The sequence below is a fragment of the Narcine bancroftii genome, chromosome 9 (genome assembly GCF_036971445.1).
Source record: "Narcine bancroftii isolate sNarBan1 chromosome 9, sNarBan1.hap1, whole genome shotgun sequence".
Taxonomy (NCBI): Eukaryota; Metazoa; Chordata; class Chondrichthyes; order Torpediniformes; family Narcinidae; genus Narcine; species Narcine bancroftii.
This window is the reverse complement of record NC_091477.1, coordinates 68,634,129-68,652,250: the sequence shown is the minus strand read 5'-3', so window position 1 is coordinate 68,652,250 and position 18,122 is coordinate 68,634,129. Positions and strand designations below refer to the sequence as shown.

At 42.2% G+C, this 18,122-nt stretch overlaps 1 protein-coding gene across 9 annotated transcripts in view; it reads left to right on the top strand.

The window, feature by feature from the left end:
- Window positions 1–18,122, top strand: part of ankmy1 (ankyrin repeat and MYND domain containing 1) — a 119,669-nt gene that overhangs the window by 9,553 nt on the left and 91,994 nt on the right. For 7 of the 9 annotated variants that reach the window (XM_069896346.1, XM_069896349.1, XM_069896348.1 and 4 more), the window contains exons 2-4: window positions 143–289; window positions 2,724–3,193; window positions 5,220–5,436. In XM_069896346.1, the coding sequence (XP_069752447.1) occupies window positions 143–289; window positions 2,724–3,193; window positions 5,220–5,436 (834 nt within the window). The remainder of the gene's footprint in view (window positions 1–142; window positions 290–2,723; window positions 3,194–5,219; window positions 5,437–18,122) is intronic. The other 2 variants (XM_069896353.1, XM_069896352.1) reach the window with 1 other exon arrangement.

Genomic DNA, 18,122 nt, shown 5'->3' with positions numbered 1-18,122 from the left:
CTGTCTCTCTCATGTCCCTCCCCCACGATTCACCCATCACCTATCCCTGCCCCCAGCACCTCACAGGGAATTCAAACTCTGCTTTTCCTTCTGCTTTTCAGTGCAGCTGCTCATGACGTTTCTGTGTGTTTTGTCATTGCAGTATTATGTGGGACGGTTCTTTCAGGATCATCGCCATGGGCTTGGATGCTACATCTGGCCGGATGGGACCAAGTTCACTGGAATGTTTTACCTGGATCAAAAAGAGGGATATGGCACTTTAGAAATGAAGGATGGTTCCATGTTCCAGGTACTCTTACACATGAAGGCATAAAGAAAGGTCTGGAATATTTGGGCAGAGCTGTGTTTCATTTTCAGGGAAGATGGGACCAGGATTTAGTGTCTATCTTTGTGTTTATTTATCTAAGAGGTTCTGGTGAACTCCTTCTTAAACTGCTCTGGGACACGAGTCCGTGGCAGCTAGAATATAGAGAGAGAAAAAAAGCTACTGGAAAAACTCTAGATCAGGCAGCGTCCATGGAGGGAAATGAACTGCCGATGGACAGAGTCTTGGAGAGAAGATGGTGAAAGAGCAATGGAGATCATTGGGAGCAGTGTGAGGATTTTGCAGAACTCCTGTTGAAATTGGCGCTAAGGTTGGAGTAGCGGACATTGCCACACCTTTACAGTGCCAGCGATCGGCGTAAAGGTTAAAACCTTGTGTTTTTACTTCTTAGTAATTTTGTGACTATCCCTTTAAGAAAGATTGTTGTATGTAGTGTTACCACAGTTACTATGACATCATATGTTGTCATATCCAAGCGAACAGGGAGCTTGCGTTCAGTCTTCAAAGAAGCATGGAGGAGGCATAAGCATCAAAATACTTTTCTTTGAATTAATCTTATCTCATCATCTTATTTAATCTCTTATCGTCTTAATCATCTCTTATTATTGTTTTATATTGTTATCATTATTCCGTATGCTTTATTTACTCAAGTTATGAAAATCTCAGCCTACTCAGCTTAATGGTTAATCCGCCACTGGTCGCAGACTGAGTTAACAACCCTCTGGAGTTTTAAAATTCAATGGAACTGTAAATTTATTAGTTTTACATTGGTACTGTTATTCAAGGAGGGAAATTGAAATACAAAAATAAAAAATAAATGTAATCACTTGTGGTCAGAATGGATTTCAAAAGTGGGGGTCATGCAGTGGAAACTTTATTGAGTTTATTTGAAAAAAATAACAGAAGGCAAGGTTAGTACAGTGCCATTTAAAATTTCAAATGGCATTTAGTAATGTTTCTATAATGGGCTCAGACTGAGTTAGAGCATGTGGATTCAAAGAAATAAATAGTGAGCTGGATACAAAAGAATGAAAAGTAGGAGTTCAGAATAGTTTGGGTATTTGTTGTGCAAAGGGATCTGTGAGCAAAGAATCAGGTAACTCAGGTTAAAGATGAAAGCAGGGTCTGTTTCTTAAGAAATGTAATTAAATAGAAAGTTGCATGTTGAAATCAGTGTGACCACATGCGGAAAACTATTGGTCTGAAAGTCAAAGGTGGAAGTGAAATTCAGAATGAATGATACAATCTTCTTTCTTTGGCTTGGCTTCACTGACGAAGATTTATGGAGGGGTAAATGCCCTGGGAAACACGTTGTAGAACTCTGTCAAGTCTCCTCTCGTCCTTCTATTCTCCAAAGAGAAAAGTCTCAGCTCTGCTAACCTTGCCTCATCAGACTTGTTTCCCAATCCAGGCAACATCCTGGTAAATCTCCTCTGCCCCCTCTCCACAGCTTCCACATTCTTCCTATAATCAGATGACCAGAACTATAATGAGGTATATAAGATAAATTCATTATTATATCCATTGCACTAATCCCATTTGCCAACACCTGGCCCTTAGCCTTCTATGGCATGCAGATATTTTTTTTAATGTTGTGGGTGTACCAACTTCCATCATCTCAGGCAGTGTGGCGAGAAGGGTCGAAATCACTTCCCAATGGCTGAAAGACATTTTCTTCCCTGCAGTCATCAAGATCCTTAATGAACCCCACAACAGTGCTTCATGCTTTTCTTCCTTGGTACCAATTGCTCTTTCTTGTCATTGTCACTCCATACTTTGTACATTGCTTTACAAAGTTGTTAGAGACGACCTGTTAGATTGCCCACAGAAGTACACATTTCACTGTATTTTTTTTTGCCTTTGCCTTCAACAGGAGACTGCTTGATCTGCTGAGGTTCTCCAGCAAGTTTCATTGTGACAAAAACACTTAAACTAAGGAATCGTCAGCAAGGTGTTGTCTAGTGGTCATGCAAACATTGTCCATGCCCTGTGCTTGGATGTGACAATCTCCAGCAGGATGGGAGGGGGGGTCGTTCATTTTATCAAGGGCTCCCTGCTTCAGGGAGGTGGAGCGAGAAGATTCCTGCCTCTCTGTGCTTGGGAAACGTCTAGATCTGGAAGAGCCAGAGAAGCCCTGAGAATTGAGAAGAGCTCTGGGGTATAGTAAGACCTCTGCATTAATTTAAGCCCTTGCCTCTAATGCACCAGATGAAAATTCCAGGTTATGCCGCAGGCAGTGAAGTGTATCACTTTAATAAATGGACCAATGGAAGGTTTAGTATCTTTTTCAAGGAATATATGGGTCATCACAACATGGAGGGCTGAAGGGCCTGCACTATGCTGTGGTGTTCTATGTCCCTGTGATCCATTTTGCAACCTTTGTTTTCTCATTGTTTAGGGGCTTTATAAAGATGATGAACGCTTTGGACCTGGAGTGTTAACCTATCCTGATGGGTGTCAAGATGTGGGCCTGTGGTATGGGAATCAGCTTGTCAGGCTTTGTACCACAGTTGCAGGAGGTTTCACAGCGAAGGATCACCTGGCTTACCAATCTGACGTGGGGAAGGATGTCATCGCAGTCGAACCTTACAAGGGGAAGTACTCCTGGAGAACTGATTCTGCGGAAGATCCCTTCTTTTGCCTGTACAAGAAGTTCCTGTTTGACGACAGCTACACCCTGCCGCCAGGGATTGGTATTTATTCCAGTGATGCTGATCACTTGCCCCTGACTCGATCTTATAGGAGAGAATGCGACAGGCATTTCTTCCCAGAGGAAGAGTTGACTGCTGAGGACCAGACTGATACACTCACCGTGATCAACAAAACTCCTTTGTTGGTTAAGATGCAGATGCACATCCACCGACATAGGTACAGCATGGGGCGAGGTGGGGGAGTGGAGGGGGGGTGGGTATACTGAATGGAGAATCTCCACCTTTACAGTCGGGCATTATCATTGCATGAAAGGGCCTACAGTCTCATGGGTGCCGGATTATCAGCTTTTACAAGTGTTCATTTCCCTGAGCACTTCCACCTGGAGCCAAAGTACAGACACTGGCTCCAGTGCAGTGCTGATGGGTGGTGTCCTTCCTACCCCATATTCTTAGGTCTGCAGAAGAGGTCACTGTTGGCAAGTAGGAGAGTAACCTGTTTAGACTTTCAGATAAGAATAGCCTCATTCCAAGTAACTTAAAAATAATTTTTTTGGATTTCTTACTCTTTAGTATGTTGGGGGAAACAAAGCAATACATTTGATTGTATAATGCCTCACAGAACATCCCAAAGTTCTCTGTAGTCAGGTAAGAATGTGGAAAACAAACGAGTCAGTTCCCACACAGTGTGGTTCTATAGTATAACACACACCAATGATAAAACATTAAAGTGCTCCCACCTCAGGATTTTACTCATGTTGGACGGGCAGATTTTCCACACAGTTGGATGTTGCTCCAATTAATGCTCCATTTATTTCACTTTTAAGATATCTATAAATTTTGCAGTGGACCAGTGCATTTCCAAAAGGTTCAACAAGTATACACTGGAGAGTTTCAACAGAGTTTTGGAACCGGGGTCCTGGTGTGTTAGAGGGAATGTGGGAATTGGGGTCCCAGTGTGTCAGAGGGAGTGTGGGATCTGGGGTCCCAGTGTGTTAGAGGGAGTATGGGAACTGGGGTCCCAGGGTGTTAGAGGGAGTGTGGGAACTGGGGTCCCAGTGTGTTAGAGGGAGTGTGGGAACTGGGGTCCCAGTGTGTTAGAGGGAGTGTGGGAACTGGGGTCCCAGGGTGTTAGAGGGAGTGTGGGAACTGGGGTCCCAGTGTGTTAGAGGGAGTGTGGGAACTGGGGTCCCAGGGTGTTAGAGGGAGTGTGGGAACTGGGGTCCCAGTGTGTTAGAGGGAGTGTGGGAACTGGGGTCCCAGTGTGTAAGAGGGAGTGTGGGAACTGGGGTCCCAGTGTGTTAGAGGGAGTATGGGAACTGGGGTCCCAGTGTGTTAGAGGGAGTGTGGGAACTGGGGTCCCAATGTGTTAGAGGGAGTATGGGAACTGGGGTCCCAGTGTGTCAGAGGGAGTATGGGAACTGGGGTCCCAGTGTGTCAGAGGGAGTGTGGGAACTGGGGTCCCAATGTGTTAGAAGGAGTATGGGAACTGGGGTCCCAGTGTGTCAGAGGGAGTATGGGAACTGGGGTCCCAGTGTGTCAGAGGGAGTGTGGGAACTGGGGTCCCAATGTGTTAGAGGGAGTATGGGAACTGGGGTCCCATTGCGTTAGAGGGAGTGTGGGAACTGGGGTCCCAGAGCATTAGAGGGAGTGTGAGAACTGGGGTCCCGGTGTGTCAGAGGGACTGTGGAAACGGAGTCCCGGTGTGTCTGAGGGAATGTGGGATCTGGGGACTTGGTGTGTCTGAGGGAGTGTGGGAACTGGAATCCCGATGTGTTTGAGGAGGGGCTGACTGGGTGGTGATGGTCACTGAGGATTGACTGAGCAGTTTTCAGAGATTGACTCTGAATGGGTCATGTTTGGGGACTGACTCTGACAGGGTGGTGCTTGGGAATTGAGGACTGACTGGGTGGTGTTTGCGGACTGACTCTGATGTGGTGTTTGGGGATCGAGGACTGACTGGGTGGTGTTTGGGGATCAAGGACTGACTTGGTGTATAAGGGTATTAAAGGTTACGGAGAGAAGGCGGGGACGGGGTACTGAACTTTAAGATCAGCCATGATCTCGTTGAATGGCGGAGCAGGCTCGAAGGGCCGAATGACCTACTCCTGCTCCTATCTTCTATGTTTCTATGGTGATGCTGCTGGAATAAGATATCATCGGGTACCCTCTGCCCATTCAGAATTGTGCCACTTACACCCAGGGCATTGTCCAACCACACAATGACCAGTGTATTTACTCTGTAGGCATGCTCAGACCAGGCTCCTGTGGGATGTGGCGGCTGTGATTGAGGGAAACCGTGATGGCTTTGGTCCCAAAGGGCCCCTGGAGTGCCTCTCAGAGGAGCTGATCATTGCAGCAGGAAGGGGTGATCATGACAAAGTGTGCGAGGTTCTCAAAACGAACCTCATCAGTACAGATGTGGCTGATCTTCAGGGTCATACAGCATTAATCGGAGCCTCGGTGAGTAAGCTTATCTACTCCTGGAACTTTGCTGCGGAAACATTCCGATTATCCACTGGATTACCTGAATTATTCGTTGTACTCTGCTTTCTTCCAGCATGTTGTTGCCTCGCTTTTTGGAAGTTGCTTTCAGTGAACCTGAGCCTTTCGACAGAATAAAAAGGTGGGGGAAGAGGAAGAGCAGAGAAGAGGAGGAGGCAGGGGGAGGAGCATGACGGGAGGGTAGAAGGGAAGGAAGCTGAGAGAGCAGAGGGGCAAAAGGACAGGGTAGGAAGTGGAGAGGCAGGAAATGAGAGAGACCTGGGGAATTAACTAATACCTTTCTTGATTCAGTTAACGCAGCAACATGCAGGCAAGTCTTTCAGTATTAAATCTGTTCGCACACCCACTAACTTTCCCCTAAACAATCAAAGAATAGAACAGTTATTACCTGGGATGATGTCTTCACTGGTTGGGTGCTCTTCCTGTTCTCGATGAAATTTCCACATTTCCAATGTGGGATAAGTCACTTCCATGGTGGATGGTTTCTGGAGTTTGCACCATTCCTTCTCGCAGATTCTCGTAGATTTCCTTAGCAGGTGAACTGGCGTGGTTTGAGATTTCAATGGCTCTGGCCCAAGGCTCCAGGGTTTTGTTACTTTAGTGCTTTGGTACATTTATGTCACCTGCTCCTTTGTTCTGGTCCTGGGTTTGACCAGTTCAAAGCTGTTCATGTCGCAAGTCTAGAACAGTCTACAGGAGCCCAATTGAGAGTGTCTTGTCTGTCTGGCTGTGTCATTGTGTGGTATGGTAGCTGCAAAGCATTGGAAGAGAAGCCATTGTAGAAGGTGATCAAAACGACTGTGACTGTGACCCTTTCCTCTTACCTGGAGCGTTGCTTAAAAGGGACTCAAAGAATTTGTTGATGAGCCTTTCCATCCATCACTTAGTGCCCTAGTATGATCAGAAAGCAGGTGCAGGAGTTTCAAAATAAGATTGCCAGGCTGGGAAATAGCTTCTTCCCACAGGCTGTGAGCTTAATGAACAATATCCTATAACTGAGCAAATCATCCCAAAATATTATATATTTATTTTATATTGTATGTTTATGTATATATGTGATTATTGTGTGTGCGCGCACCATGGTCCAGAGAAAGACTTTTGTCTGGTTTTATATGTACAGTCAAATGATAATGAACTGGAACAAAATGTCAGCTTCCAATCCTTCAAGCATATGACAAAGATATTTCTTGTCTCTACCTCCTCTGTCATTAGGTTATTCCAACTTGCTGTTTCGAATGCCTTTCTTGCCAACAAAGTGAGAGGGTTATTTGTTGTTTTGCAATTGGGCCTTTAAAGTGTGGCTGCTTTGACTTCCACTTACTGCCTGTAGCTGGTTAGCTTGTGTCTGGGGTCCCCTCTCTCCATGTGTGGTACAGTTGAGAAGTGCTCATAGCAACATATGAAATAGGAGCCGGAATCGGCCATCTGGGCCGTCGGGCCTGCTCCGCCATTCAATGAGATCATGGCTGATCTGATGCTGGGCTCATCTCCACCTACCTGCCTTTTCCCCATATCTCTTAATTCCCCTACTATATAAAAATCTATCCAACCTCATCTTTAATAAATTTCCTGATATATAATCTTGAATCTATTTATATCCATTGCTTCAATGGGTAGTGAATTCCATCGATTCACCACCTTCTAGGAAAAGCAGTTCCCCCTCATCTCCATCCTAAATCTACTACCCTGAATCTTCAGACCATGTCCCCTAATTCTATTCTCCCTCACCAATGGAAACAGCTTACCTACCTCTATCTTATCTATATCTTTCATAATTTTTCACATCTCTGTAAGATCCCCTCTCATTCCTCTAATTACCATCGAGTTCAGTCGCAGCCGACTCCATCTCTCCTCATAGACTAACCCCTTCATCTCTGGAATCAACCTGGTGAAACTTGTCAGACTGTCTCCAAAGCCAGTACATCCTTCCTCAAGTAAGGAGGCCAGAACTGCACGCAGTACTCCAATTATGGCCTCACCAGTACCCTGTAGTGTTTCAGTAGAACCTCCATGCTCCTGAATTCACCCATCTAGCAACGAAGGCCAACATTCCATTTGACTTCTCAATGTACTCCATCTGCCAGTCCCTTTCCCTCTCACTTAACCTATCCATATATCTTGGCAGACTCTCCGTATCCTCTGCACAATATGCTTTTCCACTCGATTTAGTGTCATCAGCCAAATTGGATACACTACACTTTGTCCGCTCTTCTGGATCATTAATGTACAGTATATTGTGAGCAGTTACATGCCCTGCACCAACTCCTGTTGAAGTCCACTACCCACCAATTGCCAACCAAGAAAACACCCAACTCTGCTTTCTATTGGTTAACCAATCTCCTATCCATGCCAATACATCACCCCTAACTCTTTCCATCCTTATCTTTTGTACAAGCCTTTTATGTGGCACCTTATTGAAATCCAGGTAAGCAGTGTCCACCTGCTCACCTCTATCTACCGTGCTCGTTATATCCTCAAAAAATTTCAGTCAGTTTGTTAAACAGGACCTGCCCTTTGCTGAACCCATGGTGCATCTGCCTGATGGATCCATTTTGCTCCAGATTCCTCACGGTTTCTTCTTTAATGATAGTTTCAAGCATTTTCCCAACTAATTGGCCTATAGTTTCCTGTCTTCTGCCTACATCTTTTTTTTGATAATGGTGTGACATTTGCCATCTTCCAATCCACCGGGACCTGCCCAGAGTCCAGAGAATTTTGGTAAATTATCACCAAAGCCTTGACTATAACTTCTGCTATTTCTTTCAGTACCAGGGGATTTATCTAACTTTAGACCCTCACGTTTTCTCAGTACAGGTGCCTAACCTTTTATCCACGATTCCAAACACTGGCAACCTCCAAAAACCGGCACTTTTTTCGGTTGATGGTATCTGTTCATCAAATAAGAAACATTAATTTCCCTTAATAAATGAGCATACTTACCTCTGAACTGGCTGTTCACACAGACAGGGCGTTTATACTAAATAAGGATGAGTTGTGGTGATTTCGGAGGCTGTACGTTTGAGGTGGGGGTAGATTGAATGAAAAATAACTGAGTTTTAAAAATGTTGTGCAAATATTCTCCATTTTCAGAGGGAGGCCCCCCCCCAGTCCCTCATTCCCTCATCGTCCCCGTACTTGTGGGCACCCTCTCTTACCTTTGGTGGAAAGTTGACTCAAGGTCCCCTGAACCCAGTGGGAGAGAAGTAGGTTGCTCCTGGTTCAATGCGGGAGCAATGGCCGTCTTCCTTACCCATAATCCCCCACACAGCTGGAATTGGTCTGGTGCTGGCAGAGCAGTTCCAGCTGCATGGGGATTATGGGTAAGGAAGACGATAATTGCTCCTGCATTGAGCCGTTGCTGCGATCCAGAGCAGCGCTCCGGTGAACTCCTGCTGCCGCATCAGGAGTTAGATGGGGGTGGGATGATGGACGACACTGCACTGCCAGGGTGTACGGAAGAGCTGGCCTGACAAGCTGTCAAAGCACCTGAAAGCCGCTGGTGCCCAGCTCCACCACCTCCTCCTGCAGCTGTGCACTGAAATGGCCAGATCTGTGGCCTCTCACGCCGGAGCCAACCTGACCCTGATCGCCCACCTCATGTCCAGCCTTCTGCCCTGCTTGGCCAGTGGCTCCGACACTGGCTGCCTTTTTGGCCGAGCTCCCCGTCACCTCCACCTGACCAACATGCCTGTCGAGAGCCTCCTTCCTGCATGGCGCACGTCAAGCCACTACTCAGCCCAACCAGCACCATTCCCCTTTCCCCACCACGCTCAGCCTGTCCTAGGGCACAAAATAGTCTGACACCAGGCGTGGGGGGGTGGGGTCTGACAGCTGGTTGAGGTTTGGAGGGAGGGTGAGGGGGTTAGGAGCAAGGCAATTGCTTAAAATGATTACGGAATCTGAATTATTTTGAATAATGGCAGGTGTCCGGACCCGACACTCCTGGATAAAAAGCGAGGCACCTGAACTATCTCCTTAGTACAAATATTACATCCAGGTCGTCACCTCCCATAACATCCATAACAAGTGTCTAGCCCAGTAGGTGTGTCCTCCATTACTAATAAGTGACACACAATAGTCATTCAAAGCCTCAGCCATGTCCTCATTACCTAACATCAATTCCCCCTTCTCACACTCCAAGGGACCAACTTCACTTTAGCCACCATTAAATTATAAAAACCTTTACAGTCTGTTTTTAGATTTTTTGCTAATCTTTTCTCGTAGTCTCCCTTTCCTCTCTTTATTGGTCTCCTCATGTTTCTTTGTTGCTTTTTAAAATATTCCAAATTTTCTGTTTGTGATGAAGCGGTGGGAGAGGTATAGAACTCCAATGCCACTCATACCCAGATATATCACCAAACCATATAACAATTACAGGCCAACTTGGCCCTTCCAGTCCATGCTGAACATTTTCTCCCATCTCACCCCACTGACTTGCACTCAACCCATAACCCTCCATTCCTTTCCCGTCCATATACATATTCAACTTCTCCTTAAATGCTTATATCGAGCTTGCCTCTGCCACTTTGCCTGGAAGCTCGTTCCACACACCCACCACTCTGAGTAAAGAAGTACCTCCTCATGTTTCCTCTAAATCTTTGCCCCCTAACTCTCAGGTCAAGTCCTCTTGTTTGTATCTCCCCCATTCTAAAAGGAAAAAGCCTCTCCACCCCACTCTTTTTATACCCCTAATAATTTTAAATACCTCAATCAAATCCCCTCTCAACCTCTATGCTCCAAAGAATAAAGACCTCACTTATTTAACCTTTCCTTGTCATGTAGACATTGTAACCATGTCAACATTCTAGTAAATCTTCTCTGCACTCTCTCCAAATTGTTGATACCTTTCCAAAACTGTACGTAATACTCCAAGTTTGGCCTCACCAATGCCTTGTATGTTGAGTTGGCTACTCGGCCCCTCAAGCTGATCCTGCCACGTGTATCACATTCTTGTGTGTCAATTTCCCTTTGTTCTTCATTCCTTGAACTTTCAAAAGAAAACTCTATTTGAAATATCCAAATATGATCCAGCTTGTACAAACATCTGCAGATTCTGCGAGAAGTTGTTCTTGTGCATCTTGGTTTTAAACTAACGTCCCCTAATCTTATGAGAATATTCCTTCCTTTGAGACTCTCCCACCTGTGGAAATATCCCAACACTTAACCTGTGATATGCCTCCTTGGATTCTTGGCTGTTCTTCCTGTCAAAATGTCATTTACATTTCACAGCTGAGAAATATTTCGGGTGATTCCATGATTCACTAGCTGTGGGATTATTTCTGGCCATTTCTTTTGTGACTCTCACATTTTTTTATGGTTTGGTCTCTTGGGATCATTTTGTTTGTTCCCCCAAGAACTGAAGATATCACCAGCTGAAACTCTGAGATGTTGGTATCGCAGAAAGGTTGCAATTAAAATCCAATTAACTTTTACAAGCCTTATTGAAATTGTATTGTAATGGAGAGAAAAAGTGATACATTTTTCAAGAAAAAATAAGGAAAGACAGCATGAATTAATTTTAAGTATTAAAGGTAGTCCCCGACTTATGACCTATGTGACATGACCATCTGCACATATGACCCGAATTTTTAAAAAAGTATATTAAAAAAAATAAAATTTACATGGTTTATATTATATTTCACAAACTATAACAGGGATGCAGGGCATGAAAGAGTCAAAATGTACTTACTTAGCTTGTTAGCCAGCATTCCTGGGTCCCGGGGCTGGGCGTGGCCATCTTGATTCCTGTGCACATGTTCGAGTCTTCGGTTGGCGCATGCACGGTGGTTTGGTGTATTGGAGTTTAGTTGGCGCAAATTCAATATCGTCAGGACATGCGCCAACCAAACGCATGCGCCAACCCAACTCCAATGCGCAAACTCACCACGCATGCACCAACCGAAAACTCGTGCATTCGAACAGGAATCAAGATGGCCATGCCCAGCCCTGGGACCCTGGAACGCTGACTAGCAATGAAAGCATGGACCAGAATGTTGGAAATATTCACAAATTCAGGAAGCTTTAAGTTGTTATTGACAAATGTATGATGAAAAAAAGATCGAATTAAAAAGTTTGCTTTGAGACTTCAGTACTTGCATTCATTATGATTCTTCAGTCCCAATTACAGTCTACCTCTAGAGGTAAAAAATGACACTCGGGGAGTGAATTCAAAAGTCTGTACACAGGACTGTCAAGTTAAACCCCAAATTGGAAACCAGTTTCATTTTGGGTTACGGATTTCAGGAAGGACAGCAGAAGCGATTCAGTGGACTGGAGGCAATGCTGGGATCCATGAAGAGTATAGAGAACCTGGAGTTACTGATCTTTTTTTAATTTTTTTTTATTTTTCACACTATGAACCATATTAACCAAAATACACACAAACATTTCCCTCCTGAATATACAGTGTCATTTTCTCCCCTTTTCCCCCTCCCTTCCCTCCCTCCTTCCTACCCCCTCCCTACCCAATAAACGTTCAACATATACAATAAAATAAACCCATTAAACAATGTCATCACACAATGAAAATAAACAAGAAAATTGTGTCATCTACTTTTACACACTGTTTCAGTTCATTTCGTCTTCTCATTCTGTCATTTTAAGGGGTGGAGGTCCGCGGTAGGCCCTCTCTGTTGTGTTCCATGTTCAGTTCCCAAATTTGTTTGAATAATGTGATGTTACTTTTTAAATTATATGTTATTTTTTCCAATGGTTTTATTCATTTCTATGTACCATGGCTCTCTTCTGATTTCCAGGTTGATATTATACATTTTTTTGCTACAGCTGAGGCTATCATAATATATCTTTTTTGTGCTTCATCCAAATTGAGGCCTAGTTTTTTACTTCTTATATTACTTAGAAGAAAGATCTCTGGATTTTTTGGTATGTTGCTTTTTGTGATTTTATTTAATACCTGATTTAGATCTTCCCAAAACTTCCACTTTCTCACATGCCTAAATTGCATGTACTGTTATTCCCGTTTCCTTCTTACAGTGAAAACATCTATCTGATACTGTTGGGTCTCATTTATTTAACCTTTTGGCCGTGTTATGAAGCCTGTGTAACCAATTATATTGTATCATGTGTAACGTCCTGTTTATTGTATTTATCTTAGTTCCAGAGCATAGCTTTTCTCATTTTTCATTTTTTATAGTTATGTTTAAATCTTTTTCCCACTTTTGTTTGGGTTTACAGCTTATTTCATCGTTTTCCTTCTCTTGCAGCTTGATGCACATGTTTTTTCATAAATCTTTTAATTATCATTGTGTCTTTAATCACATATTCAAAACTGCTTCCTTCTGGTAATCTAAACCTGCTTCCCAATTTGTCCTTCAAGTAGGTTTTCAGTTGGTGGTATGCAAACCTTGTACCGTGAGTTATATTATATTTGTCCTTCATTTGTTCAAAAGATGATAATTTATTTCCCGAAAAACAATTTTCTATTCTTTTGATCCCTTTCTCACCCATTCTCTAAAGGAAAGGTTATATATTGTGAAAGGGATTAGTTGATTTTTGCGTCAATAATAATTTTAGTAGTTGGTAATTTGTGCTTTTTTTTCCAAATGTTGAGCAGATGGTCCAGTACTGGTGAACTTCTATGTTGCACCAGGTTTTCATCCCACTTATAAAGTATATGTTCGGGTACTTTCTCCCCTATTTTATCTAGCTCTAACTTGGTGCAATCTGGTTTTTCCCTTGTTTGATAAAAATCTGATAGTATCTTAATTGTGCTGCTCTATAATAATTCTTAAAGTTTGGTAGTTGTAAGCCCCCTTGTTTGTACCATTCTGTTAATTTATCTAGCGCTATCCTCGGTTTCCCCCCTTTCCATAAGAATTTCCTTATTATTCTCTTTCGTTCATTGAAGAATTTCTCTGTTAAGGGAATTGGTAACGATTGAAATAGGTATTGTATCCTTGGGAAGATATTCATTTTAATGCAATTTATCCTTCCTATCAGTGTTAGTGATAAATCTTTCCATGTTCTAAGTCATCTTGTAATTTTTTCATTAATGGCTGATAATTTAATTTGTATAGATGGCCTAGATTATTATCTAGTCTAATACCTAGGTATCAAATTGCTTGTATTTGCCATTTAAATGGTGATTCTTTCTTAAACTTTGTGAAATCCGCATTATTCATTGGCATTGCCTCACTTTTATTTGCGTTGATGTTGTACCCCGATATTTCTCCATATTCCTTCAATTTCTTATGTAATTCTTTTATTGATAATTCTGGTTCTGTTAAGTATACTATGACATCATCTGCAAATAGACTGCTTTTATATTCCTTCTCTTTTATTTTTATCCCTCTAATTTTATTTTCTGTTCTTATCAGTTCTGCCAAGGGTTCTATAGCTAAAGCATCCCTGCCTAGTTGACCTGTTTAATTTAAATTGGTTCAATACATATCCATTTACTATGACCTTCGCCAATGGTCCTTTATATAATGCTTTAATCCAATTAATATATTTCTCTGGTAGGTTGAACCTCTGTAGTACTTTGAATAAATAATTCCATTCTACCCTGTCAAAGGCTTTCTCTGCATCTAAAGCAACCACCACTGTTGGCGCCTTATTTCCTTCTACTGCATGGATTAAGTTAATGAACTTACAGATATTGTCCATTGTTCGTCTTTTCTTAATAAATCCAGTTTGATCTAGTTTTACTATTTTTGGTACATAGTTGGACAATCTGTTTGCTAATAGTTTTGTTATTATCTTATAATCTGAGTTAAGTAGAGATATTGGTCTATACGATGCTGGTGTTAGTCGATCTTTCCCCGTCTTTGGTATTACTGTAATTATTGCTGTTTTATATGAATCTGCATGTTTTGTGTTTCTTCAATCTGATTAATTACTTCCAGGAGAGGAGGAATTAATAAGTCTTTAAATGTTTTATAGAATTCTATTGGGAGTCTGTCCTCTCCAGACATTTTATTGTTCAGTAGCTTTTTTAATATATGCTGTATTTCCTCTATTTCAAATGGTTTTATCAATTTGTTTTGCTCCTCTTGCAATTTTGGTAGTTCAATTTTAGCTAGAAACTCATCTATTTTGTCTTATTTCCCTTCGTTCTCAGTTTGGTATAATTGCTCATAGAATTCCTTGAAGTTTTCATTGATCTCTGTTGTGTTATATGTAATTTGTTTGTCCTTTTTCCTTGATGTCAATACTGTTCTTTTAGCTTGTTCTGTTTTATGCTGCCAAGCTAGTATTTTGTGCATTTTTTTCTCCTAGCTTTTCTGCTTTGTCTTCATTATGTTCTTCTCCACCTTATACGTTTGTAGTATTTAGTATTTTATTTTTTTGTCCGCAAATTCTCTTCTTTTTGTTGTATCTTCCCTTGTTGCTAGTTCTTTTTCTGTACTTACTATTTCCCTTTCCAGCTGTTCTATTTCCCGATTGTAGTCCTTCTTCATCTGAGTTACATAACTTATTATCTGCCCTCTGATGAAGGCTTTCATTGCATCCCATAATATAAATTTATCTTTCACTGATTCTGTATTTATTTTAATTTTAATTTGGCGCTCAATGAATTCTCTGAAATTCTGTCTTTTAAGTAGCATGGAGTTTAATCTCCATCTATGCGAAGGGATGTCCTCCAGCTCTATTGCTAATAACAGGGGTGAGTGATCCGATAACAGTCTAGCTTCATATTCCAATTACCTAACTCTCCCTTGCATATGGGCTGACAACAGGAACAGGTCAACCCTTGAGTATGTTTTATGTCTACTCGAATAATATGAGTATTCCTTCTCCTTTGGGTGTTGTCTCCTCCATATATCCACAAGTTGCATTTCCTGCATTGATTTAACCATAAATTTGGCTACTTTGTTCTTTCTGCTAGTCTTTTATCCAGTTTTATCCATCTTTGAGTCAAAGTTAAGGTTAAAGTCCCCTCCTATCAATATATTCCCCTGCGAATCTACAATCTTCAAAAAGATATCTTGCATAAACTTTTGATCCTCTTCATTAGGTGCATATATATTGAGCAAATTCCAAAACTCTGAATATATCTGATATTTTATCATTTATATACCTCCCTGCTGGATCTATTATTTCCTCCTCTATTTTGATTGTACATTTTTTATTGATTAATATAGCTACACCTCTGGTTTTTGAGTTATATGATGCTGCCGTTACGTGTTCTACCCAGTTCTCCTTAATTTTTTGTTTTCCACTTCAGTTAAATGTGTTTCTTGCACGAATGCTATATCAATTTTTCTTATTTCAGTAAATTTAATTGCCTCTTCCTTTTGATTTGGTTATGTATTCATAGAAACATAGAAGATAGGAGCAGGAGTAGGTCATTCGACCCTTCGAGCCTGCTCCACCATTCAACGAGATCATGGCTGATCTTAAAGTTCAGTACCCCGTCCCCGCCTTCTCTCCGTAACCTTTAATACCCTTATACTGAAGAAGTATATCTAATTCCCTCTTAAATATATTTAATGAACCTGCCTCTACTGCCCTCTGTGGCAATGAATTCCACAGATTCACCACCCTCTGGGTAAAGAAATTCCTCCTCATCTCGGTCCTAAATGGTTTGCCTATTATCCTCAAACCATGACCCTGAGTTCTGGATTTTCCCACCATTGGAAACATCCCATCTGCATCCATTCTGTCCAGTCCTGCCAGAATTTTATGTCTCTATGAGATCCCCTCTCAATCTTCTAAACTCCAGCGAGTACAATCCCAGTTTGCGCAATCTTTCCTCATAAGTCATTCCTGCCATTCCAGGTATCAGCCTGGTGAATCGCCTCTGCACTCCCTCTATTGCAAGAACATCCTTCCTTAGATAAGGTGACCAAAACTGCACACAATACTCCAGGTGTGGTCTCACCAAGGCCCTGTACAGCTGCAGTAAGGTATCCTTGTTCCAATACTCAAACCCTCTTGATATGAAGGCCAACATACCATTTGCCTTTTGAACCGCCTGCTGTACCTGCATGCTCACCTTCAGAGACTGGTGTACAAGTACCCCCAGGTCTCTCTGCACTTCCCCATCTCTTAATCTATTGCCATTCAAATAGTAATCTGCCCTCCGGTTTGTATTACCAAAGTGGATAATCTCACATTTATCCACATTGTAGTGCTTTTGCCATGAATCTGCCCAGTCCCTCAATTTATCCAAATCACACTGGAGCTTCCTGACCCCCTCTTCTGTGCACACAACCCCTCCTGGCTTAGTGTCATCCGCAAATTTGGAGATATTACATCCAATCCCCTCATCCAGATCATTAATGTAAATTGTGAATAGCTGGGGTCCCAGTACAGATCCCTGTGGCCACTGGTCACCACCTGCCACTCAGAAAACGAGCCATTTATCCCATCTCTCTGTCTTCTACCTGCCAGCCAGTTCTCAATCCACATCAATACTTTGCCCCTAATCCCATGAGCCTTGATTTTGGAAGCCAGTCGTTTATGCGGGACCTTATCAAAGGCCTTTTGGAAGTCCAGGTACACCACATCCACTGGCTCTCCCCCATCTATTTTACCTGTCACCATCTCAAAGAATTCCAATAGATTTGTCAAGCACGATTTACCTTTTGTAAATCCATGTTGACTCTGTCCGATCCCTTCTCTGCTAGTCATATGCTCCGCTATTACATCCTTAATAATGGATTCCATCATTTTGCCCACTACTGATGTTAGGCTCATCGGCCTATAATTCCCCACTTTTTCTCTACCCCCTTTTTAAATAGTGGGGTAACATTAGCTACCCTCCAATCCATGGGTACTGATCCTGCGTCTATCGAATTCTGGAAAATAATTCTTAAAGCATCTGCTATCTGAATGGCCACTTCCTTAAGTACCCTAGGATGTAGATTATCAGGCCCTTGGGATTTATCTGCCTTCAATCCCATCAATTTCCCCAAGACCATGTCCTTAGAGATACTGATTTCTTTCAGTTCCTCCCTTGCATTAGTCTCTATGTTTCCCATCATCCTTGGGAGGTTATTTGGATCCTCTCTTGTAAAAACAGAACTAAAGTAAGAATTTAATTGTCTGCCATTTCCTTATTCCCCATTATATATTCCCCTGATTCCGACTGCAAAGGACCTACTCTGGATTTCACCAATCTTTTCCTCGACATATTTATAAAAGCTTTTGCAGTCGGTTTTTATATTTGCCGCAAGCTTACTTTCGTAATTTATTTTTGCTCTCTTGATTAATCCCTTTGTCCTCCTTTGGTGCATCTTGAACTGCTCCCAGTCTTCGGTTGTGGTACTTTTTTTGGCCAATTGATATGCTCTCTCTTTGGACCTAATGCTGTCTCTAATTTCCCTTGTTATCCACAGTTGAGTCACCTTTTTTGGTTTATTTTTATGCCAAACTGGTATAAACGATTTTTGCAATTTCTCCATTAGATCTGTGAATGCTTTCCATTGTCTATCCACAGTGAACTCCCCCATAAACACCACCCAATCAATCTTACTCAACTCCTGTCTCATACCATTATTATTCCCTTTATTTAAATTCAGGACCTTAGTCTCGGTTTTAATTTCATCACTCTCCATGTTGAGTGAGAATTCGATCATATTGTGATCGCCCCTGCCCAAAGGGCCTCGTACAACAAGATTGTTGATTAACCCCATTAATATTTATAGTCATATAGTTCAACATGGCCATTTCATACTTTG